The sequence below is a fragment of the Bufo bufo genome, chromosome 6, assembly GCF_905171765.1.
Source record: "Bufo bufo chromosome 6, aBufBuf1.1, whole genome shotgun sequence".
Classification (NCBI taxonomy): domain Eukaryota; kingdom Metazoa; phylum Chordata; class Amphibia; order Anura; family Bufonidae; genus Bufo; species Bufo bufo.
This window is the reverse complement of record NC_053394.1, coordinates 365,450,976-365,468,783: the sequence shown is the minus strand read 5'-3', so window position 1 is coordinate 365,468,783 and position 17,808 is coordinate 365,450,976. Positions and strand designations below refer to the sequence as shown.

The 17,808-nt window shown below is 42.8% G+C and overlaps 1 protein-coding gene across 1 annotated transcript in view; it reads left to right on the top strand.

Annotated features, from left to right (window-relative positions):
- ANKFN1 (ankyrin repeat and fibronectin type III domain containing 1) overlaps positions 1-17,808 on the top strand; it is a 492,277-nt gene that overhangs the window by 26,633 nt on the left and 447,836 nt on the right. The window contains 1 exon segment of the mRNA XM_040436007.1: positions 15,160-15,370. Coding sequence (XP_040291941.1) covers positions 15,160-15,370 — 211 coding nt within the window.

Genomic DNA, 17,808 nt, shown 5'->3' with positions numbered 1-17,808 from the left:
AATAACCAATTTTACAATATTCGGGTTGAATTTCTTTAGCTTAGAATTTCTTTAGCTTAGAAATGATTCATTCATCTCTGGGCATTTTTTACAAAAAAGGAATTTTTTTAAGATCATTTGCTTTTGTACCGTTGCATTCCAAGGCTAGGAAACTTTCTATTTTTCGATTGACATACAGTAGCTGTGTTTTTTGTGGTACAAGCTGTGGTTTTCATTGGAGCCATTTTGGAGCACATACAACTGATTGATGACATTTTAGTTTGGGAGAGACATTCCGGACATTGTCGTTTTTTATTTTAATTGGCTTTCACCTTGTGGGATAAATACTAATTATGAATTATTTTTATTTTTATGTTTTTGCCATAATAAAGCACTTCATTTCAACTTTCATTTTTAATTTAATTTAAACTTTTTTTGAACTTTTTAAACTTTTTTTAGTACCAGTGGTGACCTGTAATCACGTATAAAATAATGTACATTGCAATACTTCTATGTTAAACTGATATAGGCAACATACTAGGTCCTACCTACCGATCTCTGATCTTGGGTGTTAGATCTGGATGTCCCCTGTATCATACAGTCAGCAGCTGTAAGTGGGTACAGCTTCTGTGCCTGAACCATCACTAGGCTGCAATTGTTATGGTAGTTCATACCAGATATTATATCATGGGAGAAGGGGTTAAAAACTATGCTGCGGCTTTGTACGAAAATAAAGCAAAATTAAAAATTTTCTCCATCAAGCTGCGCTCAATATCCTACAATGAGAAAGTAAAATCAGAATTTTAGAAATTTTTGGAAATTTATTAGAAAGGAAAAACTAAAATATCTTCTGTCTATAAGTATTCAGACTCTTTACTATGACATTTGAAATATTTAGCTCTCGGGGCCTCCCATTTCTCTTTATTCCTGAGATGTTTCTACAGCTTGATTGGAGTCTACCTGTGGTAAAGTCAGTTGATTGGACATGATTTGGAAAGACACGGCCCTGTCTATTGAAAGGTCTCACAGATGACATCGCATACCAGACCAAAACCCAAGCCATGAGGAGGAAAGAACTGCCTGTAGAGATCATAGACAGGATTGTGTGAAGGCACAGATCTTGAGAAGGGTACAAAAGTTTCTGCTGCACTGAAAGTTGCCAAGAGCACAATGGCCTTCGCCTTGTGCTTCCACTGTGCGCCCGCTGTCAGGTGGGAATGCCACCAGCAGCGCGTCTATTAGCGTGCGCTTGTACTCGCGTATCTTACGATCACGCTCCAATGATGGAATTAAGGACGGTACGTTGTCCTTGTAATGGGGATCCAGCAGCGTGGCCACCCAGTAATCAGCACAAGTTAGAATGTGGGAAACTCTGCGGTCGTTGCGGAGACACTGCAGCATGTAATCGCTCATGTGTGCAAGGCTGCCCAGAGGCAACGAAAAGCTGTCCTGTGGGAGGTGTATCGTCTTCGTCCTCTGTATCCCCATCCACGCACCAGTGATGGCCATGAGCTGGTCTGGGTGCCACCCTGCTGTGAACATGGTTCCTCCTCCTGCATATCCTCCTCCTCATCCTCCACCTCCTCATCCTCCAGAACTGTGCCCTGGCTGGACAATTGCGTACCTTGGGTTTGTGGGTGCAGGAACCCACCCTTGGAGCCACTTGGGAATGACTGGCCGGAAACCCTACGAAATGATCCCTCCTCCTCCTGTGCCACATCCTCTTCTATCATCGTTAGGAGCGTTTTTTCAAGGAGGCATAGAAGTGGGATAGTAACGCTAAGAACGGCGTTATCGGCACTGGCCATGTTGGTGGAGTACTCGAAACAGTGCAACAAGGAACACAGGTCTCGCATGGAGGCCCAGTCATTGGTGGTGAAATGGTACTGTGCCGCCGAGCGTGTTCACCCATGCGTGCTGCAGCTGAAACTCCACTATCGCCTGCTGCTGCTCGCACAGTCTGGCCAACATGTGCGAAGTAGAGTTCCACGTTGTGGGCACGTCGCATGTGAGGCGGTGAGCGGGAAGGCCGAAGTTACGCTGCAGCTCTGACAGGCGAGCAGCAGCAGGGTGAGAACGCCGAAAGCGCGCACAGATGGCCCGCACTTTATGCAGCAGCTCTGACATGTCGGGGTAATTTTTAAGGAATCTCTGCACCACCAAATTCAGCACATGCGCCAGGCAAGGGATGTGCGTCAAACCGGCTAGTCCCAGAGCTGCTACGAGATTTCGCCCATTATCGCACACCACCAGGCCTGGCTTGAGGCTGACTGGCACAAACCACTCATCGGTCTGTTGTTCAAGGCCCGTCCACAGCTCCTGCGCGGTGTGGGGTTTTTCCCCCAAACAGATACGTTTTAAAACTGCCTGCTGTCGTTCACCCCTGGCTGTGCTGAAGTTGGTGGTGAAGGTGTTACGCTGACCGGATGAGGAGCTGGTAGAGGATGAGGAAGCGGAGTAGGAGAAGGAAGTAACAGGAGGCAAACTGAAGCGCCCTGCAATCCTCGGTGGTGGAAGGACATGCGCCAAACTGCTATCCGCCTCAGGCCCAGCCGCCACTGCATTTACCCAGTGTGCTGTTATGGAGATATAACTGCCCTGACCGTGCTTACTGGTCCACGTATCCGTAGTCAAGTGCATCTTGCCACAGATGGCGTTGCGCAGTGCACACCTGATTTTGTCCCCTACTTGGTTGTGAAGGGAGGGGATGGCTCGCCTTGAAAAGTAGTGGCGGCTGGGCACGAAGTACTGTGGGACAGCCACCGCCAAAAGGCCTTTAAAACTATCTGTCTCCACCAGACGGAATGACAGCATTTCAAAGGCAAGTAATTTAGAAATGCTGGCATTCAGGGCTAGGGATCGCGGGTGGGTACTTCCTCTTCCTCTCCAGCATTTGGGATATGGAGAGCTGAACGCTTCCGTGGGACATTGTGGAGATGCTTGGTGACCCAGGTTTTGGTGTTGCTGGCAGATCCTCTGTTTGTGGGGTGCCAGGTGGCACTGTCACTCCAGAGATGGATGAAGAGGCCGCGACTGCAGCAGAATAGGAAGCAGGAGGAGCCAGAGACCTTTCTTGGTTTTTGAGGTGTCTACTCCACTGCAGCTCGTGCTTTGCACTTAAATGCCTGGTCATGCAGGTTGTGCTCAGGTTGAGAACGTTTATGCCTCGCTTCAGGCTCTGATTGCACAGCGTGTAAACCACTCGTGTCTTGTCGTCAGCACATTGTCTGAAGAACTGCCACGCCAGGGAACTCCTTGGAGCTGGCTTTGGTGTGCTCGGTCCCTTGCTGCAGTGGGCAGTAGGAGGCATACTGTCTAGAGGACGTCCGCTCTGCTTTTGCACCCTGCTCCCTCTTCTGCTGTGCTGGTGGCTCTGTGCGACCACCGCCTCTTCCTCCAAACTACATCGGTCACTCACATGACCTTGATCCCATGTGGGGTCGAGGACCTCATCGTCCTCCACATCATCTTCCACCAAGTCTTCACCCCTGACTTCCTTGTCGGTCTGCACGCTTTCGAAAGCCCCAGCAGTTGGCACCTTTGTTTCGTCATCATCCGAGACGTGCTGCGATGGTCCTCCCATGTACTCGTCTTGAAAAATAAGTGGTTGGGCATCAGTGCACTCAATCTCTTCCACTTCTGGGGCAGGGCAAGGTGGATGGCCTTAGGAAACCCTGCTAACAGAGTCATCAAAAAGCAGAAGAGACTCCTGCATGACTTGGGGCTCAGACTGCTTGGCTGATTTGCAAGGGGGTGAGGTGAAAGACTGATGGACATCGGCTGCAGGTGCAAACTGTGGTCTTTCAGCAGGAGACTGGGTGGGAGACAATGTGAAGGAATTGGATCCACTGTCAGCAACTCAATCTACTATCGCCTGTACTTGTTCAGGCCTCACAATTCGTAGAGCAGCATTAGGCCCGACCAAATACCGCTGCAGGTTTTTTCGCCTACTCGCACCTGAGGAAGGGGTTTCACTTGTGCGTGTAGCTGGCACAGATCGACCACGTCCTCTCCCTGCAACAGGAGCTCCACCAGCAGCACCACGACCTGGGCCACGTCCCTTATTTGACGCTCTCCTCATATTTTTTGAATTTAGGATCTTAATTAATAGTAAAATAGAACGAAAGTATGTAAAGGGTGTATCACACACGGCCTGAACCAGACTAGGCCTCAATTAAAGATTTCTTTGCACAAAATGGCTGTATTTCAAATGGCTGTATTTCAAATGCCTGTATTTCAAATGCCTGATTCAAACCTTGTATGTAGGGGGTATCTCACACGGTCTGAACCTGTGTAGGCCTTAAGTAAATATATCATTGCACAAAAAGACTGTATTTTAAATGGCTGTATTTCAAATGCCTGATTCAAACCCCTGTATGTATAGTGGGGATCTCAAACGCCCTGAATCAGTGTAGGCCTGAAGTAAATATATCTTTGCACAAAAAGGCGGTATTTCAAATTGCTGTATTTCAAATGCCTAATTCAAACCCCTGTATGTAGGGGGTATCTCACACAGTCCTAACCTGTGTAGGCCTGAAGTAAATATATCTTTGCACGAAAAGGCTGTATTTCAAATGCCTGATTCAAACCCCTGTATGTAGAGGTAGTATATCAGAGGGCCTGAACCTCTGTAGGTCTGAAGTAAATATATCTTTGCACAAAATGGCGGTATTTAAAATGGCTGTATTTCAAATGCCTAATTCAAACCCCTGTATGTATAGAGGGGATCTCACAAGGTCTGAACCTGTGTAGGCCTGAAGTAAATATATCTTTGCACAAAAAGGCTGTATTTCAAATGGCTGTATTTCAAATGCCTAATTCAAACCCTGTATGTAGGGGAGTATCTCACACGGTCTGAACCTGTGTAGGCCTGAAGTAAATATATCTCTGCACAAAAAGGCTGTATTTCAAATGACTGTATTTCAAATGCCTAATTCAAACCCCTGTATTTATAGTGGGGATCACAAACGCCCTGAATCAGTGTAGGCCAGAAGTAAATATATCTTTGCACAAAAAGGCTGTATTTAAAATGTCTATATTTCAAATGCCTAATTTAAACCCCTGTATGTAGAGGGGGTATCTCACAGGGCCTGAACCTCTGTAGGACTGAATTCAATATTGGTGCACCAAATGGCGGTATTTAAAATCTCTGAATGTAACCCAAATGTATTAAGGGTGTATCTCACAATGACATCTGCATTAAAGGCTGCCAACTTAATTTTTGGAGCCCAAACAACTGTTTGTTTTACAACTGAATTTGACAGCAGTATATAAGCCTGTCATTTCTCACGTGCTGATGCTGCAAGGCCTGAAAATAGTGTTATTTGTCAAATAAGTGTGTTTTTCAAACCCCAGAAAATGATGGGTGTATTTCTAGCTTAAATTCCACACTGACTAATACAGATGTTGTAGATTGCCCAAAAAGTCTTTTTTTGCTAACAGAATATGAAGGCTGTATATATTAAACTTGAATTTAACACTTACAGATCTGGAAAATACTGTTTTTTGAAGAAAAAAAAGTGTGTTTTTCAAACCCCAGAAAATGATGGGTGTATTTCTAGCTTAAATTCCACACTGACTAATACAGATGTTGTAGATTGCCCAAAAAGTCTTTTTTTGCTAACAGAATATGAATGCTGTATATATTAAACTTGAATTTAACACTTACAGATCTGGAAAATACTGTTTTTTGAAGAAATAAAAGTGTGTTTTTCAAACCCCAGAAAATGATGGGTGTATTTCTAGCTTAAATTGCACACTGACTAATACAGATGTTGTAGTTTGCCCCCAAAAAATGGTGATTTGAAATGTCCCAAAAGCTCAGATGCAGTGCTGGTGCACTGAGCATGCATAAAATGGCCCCCGCCACCTACCTAACTATCAGAATTCTAAAAGTTAGTATTTTTGGTCAATGAGCTCAGGGCAGGGTAAAACGATTGTGCCCTGCACCAACACAACTATTTGTCTGTAGATCGCTGAGTTAGATTCTCTCCTATGCTCTCCCTGAAATCACAAGTCCAGCAGCTTCCTCTCCCTACAATTGTAACAGCAGAGTGACGTGCAGCGCTACGTGACTCAAGCTTATATAGAGCCTGGGTCAATGCTGCTCTGGCCAATCACAGCCATGCCATTGGCCAGTAGTATGGGGCAAGTAGTATGGCGCTTGTTGATTGGCGCCAAGAAAGCGGCGAAGACCGAACCCAAACTTTTTAAGTTCGGGTTCACCCAAACTTTACAGTTCGGGTTCGCTCAACTCTACTTATGTCAATGCAAGATTTTTCTTTTTTTCTTTTTCAATAAATTAGCAAAGATTTAGAATATTCTGTTTCAACTTTGTCATTATGGGGTAATGAGTGCAATAAGCAGACTTGGAGCGTGGTTTGGAGTAGCTTTGGAATGTCAGCAACTGTGCAATCACACAGAGGGCAGTTATTACAGTATATAGTGTACTATGAGGATAGAATCAATATTTTCCTAATAAATTGTAGAAAATCTTGTAGCATTTCCCAGTAATGAAATTAGCCCTGATGTGTCCTTTAGCTCCGAGACAATTGCAGACTTTCAGGGACTGGATAAAATGTTATTAAAGGGGCTATCCAGACCCTATATTGACCCCTCTAATGCCCGGGTCCCTCATATAGGTTATACAGTGATCCCTCAAGTTACAATGGCCTCATGATACAATATTTTCAACATACAGTGGTCTTTTCTGACCCATCATAAATTGAAACCAGACTCAACATACAATGACTCAGATTCACCCAATCAAGGTCACTTTTCTGGTAAAATAGCTAGATTAGTTGCTAGGTAGCAGCCATTATTGAGTGTTATATGTAAGGACTTGTCTTAACTGTCTGTGTTATCTGCTTATTTTTCTTAAATCTTCATTTTCTCTTATCTTGGATGATATTTTGGGGCTTTGGAACTAATTACTTAAGTTACAATGGTTTCAACATACAATGGTTCTCTTGGAACCAATTAATATGGTATCTTAAGAGACCACTGTATTTACCCCACCCCCTGGCACCTGCATCGCTCCTGATCCCTGCACGGCCGCCGCTGCATCTCCCTGTCACGCAGATCAAAACATCCAGTGAAGGGGGGGCAGGTCAGCCAATAGTAGGCCATGACAGGGACAAGCCTTCCTAGCATCACCCATGATGCTAGGGAGGCTAGTCCTGTGAATGCCAGCTATTGGCTGACATCCCCGTCGCCGGATGTTTTGATCCAGGCAATGGAGAGATGCAGTGGCGGCCGTGCAGGGATCAGGAGCAACACTGGTGTATAAGTATAATCCACATGAGGGGCCCAGAAATTAGGTGAATCATTATAGGGGTTGGATAACCCCTTTAAATATAGCGTTATCAGAAGTATTGACTATGGACATCCAGCATTTTTTGCTGCAGATCTTGGCACATTTTCTGTTCCAGAATCCAAGGTATAAACTGCCTAACATAACTGTCCAATGTTTTGAACATGGATTTGAAATCCACATTGCAGAAGACAGAACTGAGCCTGTCCACTCTTGCTGTAGTTTCCTCATAGAAACCAATTGAAAACCACAGAAGGTGTCCACACACAGATTTGCCCCATTGAATGGGGCTGAATCTGTGTTAGTATCTGCAACATACGAGCTGCAGAAATCCAAGTGTCAGCCTCAAATTTCAGCCATGGATTGTCCTTCAAATACATGTTAGATCCTCATGATATACACTCACCTAAAGAATTATTAGGAACACCATACTAATACGGTGTTGGACCCCCTTTTGCCTTCAGAACTGCCTTAATTCCACGTGGCATTGATTCAACAAGGTGCTGATAGCATTCTTTAGAAATGTTGGCCCATATTGATAGGATAGCATCTTGCAGTTGATGGAGATTTGAGGGATGCACATCCAGGGCACGAAGCTTCCGTTCCACCACATCCCAAAGATGCTCTATTGGGTTGAGATCTGGTGACTGTGGGGGCCATTTTAGTACAGTGAACTCATTGTCATGTTCAAGAAACCAATTTGAAATTATTCGAGCTTTGTGACATGGTGCATTATCCTGCTGGAAGTAGCCATCAGAGGATGGATACATGTTCTCATTCTGTTTACACCAAATTCGGACTCTACCATTTGAATGTCTCAACAGAAATCGAGACTCATCAGACCAGGCAACATTTTTCCAGTCTTCAACAGTCCAATTTTGGTGAGCTTGTGCAAATTGTAGCCTCTTTTTCCTATTTGTAGTGGAGATGAGTGGTACCCTGTGGGGTCTTCTGCTGTTGTAGCCCATCCGCCTCAAGGTTTTGCGTATTGTGGCCTCACAAATGCTTTGCTGCATACCTCGGTTGTAACGAGTGGTTATTTCAGTCAACGTTGCTCTTCTATCAGCTTGAATCAGTCGGCCCATTCTCCTCCGACCTCTAGCATCCACAAGGCATTTTTGCCCACAGGACTGCTGCATACTGGATGTTTTTCCCTTTTCACACCATTCTTTGTAAACCCTAGAAATGGTTGTGCGTGAAAATGCCAGTAACTGAGCAGATTGTGAAATACTCAGACCGGCCCGTCTGGCACCAACAACCATGCCACGCTCAAAATTGCTTAAATCACCTTTCTTTCCCATTCTGACATTCAGTCTGGAGTTCAGGAGATTGTCTTGACCAGGACCACAACCCTAAATGCATTGAAGCAACTGCCATGTGATTGGTTGACTAGATAATTGCATTAATGAGAAATAGAACAGGTGTTCCTAATAATTCTTTAGGTGAGTGTATATTTAGGCCGTGTGAGCATATCCTTAAAGCAATATTTTGCTGCAAAAAATTATTGACAATTTTGACACAGAGTTTAATGCAGATGTCCTGCGGATTTGCTTTAAAGGGAGAAATCTACTGACGAAATCCAGAGATTGAAATTAACATGATCATTAATGCACCTCAATTTATGTGCAGATTCTGCATGGATTTTTTTACGCAGCATTTTAAAATCTCATCCACTTTGCTGCTACTTTACATATCTGTTAATTTTGGAGCTATATGCTTGTCTACCTGGTCAGATTTAATATTCAAGAGTCTCAGAACGCCTGGTGGCAGCCCCCATGGGAGCGATAAGGGTGGCCGCAAAGGACTACTGTCTGCAAAGTCTCACTTCATCCATCTGTTTCAGGTATAATACTGGGGAAAAATCTGGCCGTGAATATCCCAGGTATAACAAAAGCCACCATTTATGTGCAGACTTGCAGGGTGTCTGTAGATTGTTCACGTACCAGTACAATGCCGGCCTGTGTCCTGCAGCAATAAGCCCCTTGTCGCGGCATGTAGAACAGTGCACCTATGTGATATCTGCAGCACAGGGAGCACATTATGATACTGGCAGGAACAATATGGTTACTGTGACCAGAGACATAGACTTCACTCTTCATTTTCTAACCCAAATACTTAAACCACCAGTACACAAAAAAGCTATAATCTATATTGACAGGTATTTATATATATATTAAGGAACAACCAGTATTGCTGCTGTTATAGCTTTGGCAGGGGTGTCTCCACTTCTGTAGGGGTATACAAAAGCTGCAGAGCCCTGTAGTGGTGGAGCGTTAGGTACATGTAACTGGGTGGATTTGCTTTTCAGGACTCTAGGAAAGGTGACTGACGACCACTGTGGTCGTTGTAATAGCAAGCATATAGAATGTCACCCAGCTTTGCCAGAAACAGGTATGGCATAACTACATATATTTTTTGTAATAGGTTGTATTCTAGTTTGAACAAGTGATCCCTATCTAGACTGCTATAAACACAAGTCTATCACAGGCTCAGCTGGACATCAATGCGTGGAGAGCTGATTTCTGTTACACCAAGACCAAAATCATTATAAAGTACAGATTACTAACCCACCAGGTAGAAAAAGAAGATTATAAGGTAACTGCCATCAGCATCGGACCTCTGGTGGCCCAGACTTGTATCCCATAATGGGCCCCAAAGGTCCAGGAAAAAAATACCTTTGGAGCTGCCTTTGGAGACCTATTAGACATTAATGAAGATACGGGGGTTGGGCCCCAAGAATAATTTCACCATATGTAATACCCCAGAGTGGCATTAGCACCTATTTTGGGCCCCCTACTATCTTTATTGGTGCATCCTGTGTCATCATATGTATTTATTGTCATGTCCTACAAAATGTGTGTGTAGCTTTCCCCCTGCTTGGGGAAGCAGCAGGCCTCGTCCCTGCCGGACAGACCCTGCCTGTGAAGTCTACATGGTTGCATGTCCCCTCCTGGGCTTGCATTGCCTAATATCCATGCTAAGTAAGCTTAAAGCCAGGAAGAAGTTCCTAGGAATAAAGATAAACATAAAGTAAGAGACAGACTACAGCTAAGCTAAGTTCCAGCAGAAGAGGAAAAGTTCATATCTAATCCAGCTAGCATTGCAGAGCTGAGAAAGCTAGCATAGCAAAGCTGAGATTGTTGTCGAAGTGTTTGCCTGAAGTTAAGCCAATACCTGCTGATGACCAAGATAAAGTCTGGAAACTGTTTGGATTACAATTTATTCAAGTAAAGCTGTGTTCAATGTTAATACAAAGTCTGGACTCCAATTATTCCTTCATCCCCCAAGTTCAAAAATCCCCTTTTGCACTGCTTCGGACAACCACATCTGGGATCCAAAAATATCCAGGTAGCAACACTGTGACACGTGCATTCAACACCTTCAGGGAGATTGCAGGTCACTCTACACCACTCTGGAAATCCTACAGCTGGGTACCCACACTACCATCTACAAAGGGGACTCCATGTCCTCTTTGCTTAACTGCAACTGGCGTCACGCCAACTTGCTCTGTAAGAGGGACATATATCGTAAAAACCTTCTAAGGGGCAAGGATCCCCCAGACGCTGGCAACCGCCCGCTGCATCAAGTGTCGTCACTAACAGGTCCCACCTTCACTTTAAGGGACGCCTGGTAGGCCCTCGTCTGTTGCACATACATTTATAGAAGGGCATGATACTTATCAGTAAGGGGGGACAGAAGGGTCAATTTAACAGAAAGAGAAAGGTAGACATGAGTGGTAGGGCCTTTGCTTCATCACTTCCGTCCACATTCTGCAAGTTGTGTTGTGGGCAGATACATCATGTCCACCCACAATCCAGCATTGGACTCACTCCCATATGACCACTCACGTAGTCACAGTAGAGAGCATTTACATCATTTCCGCCCTGGTGACCTATATAAGTAAGAGGGTGAGCATCATTGGCACTGGCCCATACATCGCTGCCCACATTGTTGTCATCTTAACAGCGGCAACTGAGAAGATCAGGAACCTGGCAAACCTAACAGCAGACCAAGTGGGAGTTTAGTATAGCAAGATTCCAACCCTGATAGGTATCGATGGTCCCATTACTGTTCCTATTTAGTTTGGTACACTTCAATGGATATAGTTTAGGGTGTTCAAGAGAAAGTTCCAAAGACAGTGTGTTCCCCCTAACCCGGACATATATTCCGCTTTAGGTAGAGGCACCCAGGGTGATTTTAGGGATTTGTATCATTGGGGTACTCAGCATTTGGGATTTTTTATTTTCACTTATAATAAAAGTTAAGGGGGTGGTGCAGGCACTATATATTGATGACCTATATGCATGAAACCTGTCTCCTCTTCAAACAGCTGATCAGTGGAGGTGCCGGGTGTTGGACCCCCGCCGATCAGATATTATTGACCTATCCTAAGGATAGTTCATCAATATAGTGCATGCACCACCCCTTTGAGTTTTAAGGTAATGCTTTTTTTCTGCTGTGAGTATTTTTAAACAATTTTCCTTAACATCTGATGGCCTATTGATCAGGTTTTGTGAGCACCATCATAAAACCCAAAAAATTTGAGATAATCGATTTTGTTTAAATTTCCCAAAACTTTGGTTTCCAGTAAATCCAGAAGAAGATATCTTCCACCAAACAGGGATAATTTTTGGCCCTTTTTTCATTAAAAAAAAAACAGTGCAGGGTGTTATTAACAGGCTGTTTGTTACTACCGACCTCATTTACTCATAGGTGTCTCTGTCACTTTGACGTTACTACTGTTTTGGAGTTAAATAGCTTGAAAGGGCTTGGATTCAGTCCTAGGAGACCTCAAAGTGTCATACACGACTTTTCTGGGCAATTGAGGTAGTTTCAATTCGGACAGATTTTTTTTGGACCTGATCAAATCTGACCGATACAACCGAATCGGAACTGAAATGAATTTTGGAAAATAAACTTATCTCTACCTAAAATGCTAAAAATCCATGAATATTACACTGAAAGTTGCCAAATCATGAAGGAGTCCCTAAAGAATGACTTCAGTAGATACATTTCCAGTAAATAGCACCTGAACACAAGAGAGTATGAAGTCTTTGTGCATCTTCCCCTCTTTCTACATCGTTGACTTTGCCTCCTTTGTTCTTTGTTGTGTCATATGGCGCTTGTATAGTTTATACCCACTCATCTATGGGAGGAAGGAAATTCAGAACAGCGTATCTGTAGGTTGGGTTACAGTTTAGCATGGTCTGCACATGTTCTGCTCATTACTTTAAAGTTGCCATGACATTGTTGGCTCATAGTTTATACATGTTCAAGACCATTAACAAATTGTGATTCAGGATCTTCCAATGTCGAAAACCTTATCTGGAAAGTACTCCAGGTTAAATATAGAAACAGATGGGTCTGACTACTACTGTGGTTTAAGGCTACAGTATACAAACCTAATTATTTCTGATTTATGCCCAAAGAAAGGAAACAATAAAGGGTTCGAATGATGATACTAAATCAATTACTGTGATTGCCGAGGCATGGCTGAAGAGAAATGCAGACACAATGTTTAACCACATTGAAGATGATTACAAACTTAATTTAGCACAAAAAAGAAAGGCTGGAATCAAACGTGCAGTTTCTGGTGCAGATTTCGATCCAAAGCTAGAAGTGGATCTAAAGGGAAGGGTAAGTCTAAAGGAAGAACTCATACGTCTTAGCATCTTCAATAAGACAGGTAGCCTTAAACCCTTTCATTACTGGGGTAACTCAGTTCGGAAAGAAGATGGAGATCTAATTAAAATTTACAGATATTTGAATGACCAGTACAGTGTAACCATGACAAGAAGACAGCCTCTACTTCTAGAGGAAAGAAGGTTTCACCATCAACTTAGAATAGGATTCTTTAATGTAAGAGCAGTGAGATTATGGAGCTCTCTGTCAGAGGGGGTGATGATGGTTAACTCAAGTTCTAGAGGGACCTGGATGCCTTTTGTAAAGTAATAATATTATACGGTAGGCTATAGATACTAGATTTCTGGAGATGGGACATTGACCCAGAGACTTATCTGAAGTTGGGTAATTGGCATCTACTTCATAGGGATTTTTCCCTTCCTCTGGATGAACGCAGTAGGATTAAAAGGTTAGACCTCAGTCTTTTCAGCGTTATCCCCCTATATATTTGATTCGAAGCATAACGTAATGGTGTGAATGGTGATTTGCTTAGAATGTGGTACAATAAAAAAGACAGAAACACAGGATAGGACATCAGTATAAAGATCCATATTAACATAAAAGTGGATATCTATGGCAATGAAACATATACCACCACAAGGAAGCCAGAAACTCGTTTATAGGTAAACTCTGGATAGATAATAAATTCAAGATTGGCGGGTGTTTGATTTTCAGAATAGTAGACCTCCTTCCCCAGTTATGTCCAGCCACAAGACTCCAGCTTGGTGGAGTTTGAATGGAGCAGCAGTCAAGTATGCACCCTGACACGTTATTCAAAGTCAACAGTCCTGACGGAAACAGTTGTTTACAGTTAGAGCAACCTAGGCAATAAAAAGTCACCCTGCTTGAGTTTATTCAGATAATTCTGTAGTGGGCCCTTAGATGAACCTAAGGGCCGGATTATCTTTTAAACTCAATGGGTCATGTGATGCACTGAGGGCACGTCATTGGTTGCAGGGGCACATGTAATCCCTTTCAAACCGGATACTGACAAGTGGACTAGAGCATAGCAGTGTGGGACCAAAGAAGTCAGAACCTTGCTGTGGGGAGCAGGCAATTATGCTTCCTTCCAGGTCTGGAAACATGGAGGAAGTCTGGCCAAAATATTCCTAAAGGTAGATTCCCCCTTTAACAAAACAATCCAGGGAACAGTACAATGTTCCTTACCTGAAGCTACCGCTAGAGGGAGTTGCAACTTAATGGCAGCAGAAAGAACTTGATTATTTGCAGCATTTGCTAATCCTTTAAATGGTGTAAACCTAGACAGGCTGGATGATGACCTACACCAGATCTATCACGAGGCTCAGGCTGGATGATAAATGTGTCTAATTTTATACCAATTATTGATTAGCCTATTTTGTGACATCATTTTACACCAGAATTGTGGTGCGATTTTGGTGCATTTTAGGTCACACTCCATTTCCCACAAAGCCACCCCTTTTTTATGACAAGTCACGCTCTATTGGCAAGCTAGGCTGAGGACTTCTCTAAATCTACAAGATGCTCCAAAAATGCATCAATGTTGGAGCAGCTTACAACAATGTCTAAGTGCACTCACATTAGTAAATTTGGGTCAGTGCTTTACCCTGCTCAGTGTTGGGCATTTTGGGTAATAGCAAACAAAATACCCCGTAATTTTGCCCTTGATTAGATCTTTGTTTTCTGGATGTCAAAAAGCTGCAATCTGTTCAATCTGAAATTTTGTTTCTAAAATAATTTCCTGATTTTTGAAATCTTGTTTAAACACAGGATTATGACATTCCTTTCAAGAGGTCTATGACATTTTAATTTGTAATGTTTAGCACATGGTAGAATCGCCAAAGTTGTAACAGGAAATTAAGGGTTTAAAGGGAAACTGCTGTGGCCATTTTTTCATCAAAACCCCTATGCCATTCATATAGGCTAAAGTATAGTCTGTCTATTGTTTTCTGAAAATGTGCCCCAGACAACTATGCTCTTTGTCACATCTCCTCCTGGGCTGATATGTGTGTCATGCCAGCTTTTTAAAACATGACTTTGTGATCCTCTGTCAGAAGATGTCTATTCTATACGTGTATATATGTGGCAACCCAGTGGTTGTGTGACTTGTCTTGATACTGTATTGAATTGGTTTGATGAGACATTGAAGTCTTTAACCAAATTTAAGTCAGTGCATTGTATGACTGCTCTTTTTTTTTTTGCAACAGAACTTCCAGTGCAATGAAGCTGTGTTCGAGGCAGTTGAGCAGCAGGACCTGGAGGCTGTTCAGATTCTTCTTTACCAATACACAGCTGAAGAACTGGACCTAAATACTCCCAATAGCGAAGGACTAACTCCCTTGGATATTGCCATCATGACAAACAATGTGCCTATTGCAAGGACTCTTCTAAAAGCTGGAGCAAGGGAGAGCCCACACTGTAAGTAATGTGAATTTTCTGGTACCATGTGGAATTAGCAGTCAACAGTACAAAAATATTATGGTGAAACCAATATAGTTCAAAGTAACTTTAAAACGGGTGCCCACCTTTTAACAATGTCTGTGTAGGGCCAAACAATGCTGCTCTAAATAATCTGGTTTCATTCACAGTGTCATAGATATCTGAGTAATAAAAGAGAGAGCTTAGTATCTTACTGCATACTGATTTTATTATTAGTTGTTGCCTGCATCCACCACTAGAGGGAGCTATAGAGTTATGCTGTCCGACATTTATTCCTGCAGCCTCTCGCCGTGCGCTGCCGTGCCTTGCCGGAACTCCGCCCCCGCCCCCATTATAGTCAAAGGGGATGGAGTGGCAGTCCGGGGGCACACGTCACTAACGGCAGGATGGATCTGGCAGGCTGTTCACCCGACGGAACAGCCTGCCGGAGGTCCGTGCCGCTAGTGTGGAAGTAGCCTTAATTGCATACTGATTTTATTACTGAATATATTCTTAATATAGGAGTCCTGTTTTTAAAGAGTATTCCTATTTTGGATATTTATGACATATCCAATGGGACCCATATCTCAAGAACAGGGGTTCCCAACCCCATTCTCACAGCTTCTCTGAATGGAGAACTGGCTGAGCATGCACAAATCTTTCCCTTCTCTTCTATTATCACTATGGCATAGAATTGTTTTTATATAGTGCTCATTTTAAGTGGCTTTTATGGTGAGAATATAAGTGATGCATTAGCTGGAGCGTTTCTTCATTCATGTCTCTTCTCTACTAACACATCCATGTAATTGAGATACAATAAAGAAGATGGAGAATACCAGACATGAAGGTATTGCTTATATTATAGATGAAACAGCAGGGAATTCCAACTCAAATGAGAAACCAATTTCTAGTACGAGTTTCCGAAAATGCAAATACTTTCTGCATTATTCTTGACGCATTCCTTTATGTCTCCCCGATTGACATTGAGAAGAAAATCTGTGCGTGGTACTCCATTGTACTCTCCCCCCATGTGCTGTCATCTCCAGGTTCTTTTCAGTATGTATTATTGAAAATTGTAGGTCTCTGCACAATAACATCTTGAAGGAACATCAGTACTGACTGTACGGTTATCCTCAAGTCAAGCATAAAGGGGATTAGTCACCATCGGGAACATAACCTGCAATGCAATATGAGTGAATACATTAATTTAAAATCAGCATGAAAAATAATAACCGTTCAGACCGGTATTCTAATTTCACAATGGAGAAGTCTTGCACAATTATCTATATAGAATTTATTTTATTTCTCAATACATTTAGTACATTTAGTACAGAACAGATGACCACCTCCTACAAAATGCCCAAAACTTCTGATAGATGCAAGTTCCACCTCTGGAACCTGCCCCTATCTCCAGAATGTGGGTCCCTTTCTCTCCCATTCCATATGGTTAGGTGGTCACTGTTTGCTGATATCCTCACAGAAAACAGGAGTTGGTAGGCGAGAATCTGGGCGATGCTCTCTATTCACTTCTACGGGAGTTAGCTCAGCATGTGTGCTTGGCTGTTTATGCGACTCCTATTGAATTGACAGCTTCCATTTATTGTCCGCCATGATCCTTGGGTCATAGGGAATCCCCACCCCTTCCCATTAAAGAGACATGTGGGTCTTAGAGATGGGACCCACATCTCAGACATTTATGGCATATCCTGCTGAATTTCCACAAATGTCTAAGATTTAACTTACTGTAAGTTTAACTTTTATTGTCAACCTGGGTTGTTTCAGATAGCCTTAATAAGCTAATAAAACCTACAGCCTAGTGATGACGCATGATAACAGATCTGAGAATTGCAGATGTGAAAATCATAAAAATTGTAACTTTTCATGACTATATAGCCAAGATGGTTAAGCCCCTAGGTCTACTATGTATGGGAGTATTGCAATGTACTACTGCAGTGATCAAACAATTGCATGTTCAAATCTCATAGTGGTGCTAAAAATATTTATTTATTTAATTTAAAAATAAATGATTACTGATAAATTCATACAGAAAATTATTAGGACAAGAGGGTGGAGAGATGCATTGTCTGGGGGGTGGTTACTCTTTCTCATTATGGAGAATGCCTAGTATTCGGAGTATGTACAGTATTGTAGGCCAGGCAATGCCTCTCTGGGTTTCTGGTAAAGATATTCAAATGAGCTTTTCTAAGCTTATCTTATGCCAGCAGATGATAGACATGATCATTTGCATATATTTTTTTCAGAGGAGGAGAGTTGTGTAGCCTACAATAGTTATCACGTATATTAACTTGTCTCCATAATAGAAATAGTACCCACACAGAGGTCCTCCCAAGGCCTTGAAACTAAAAAAGCTGTTCATATCTGCTTTACTCTGATAAAGGGATTTTTCCCCCTGAAAGAGCTAGTTGTAGATGTGAGTC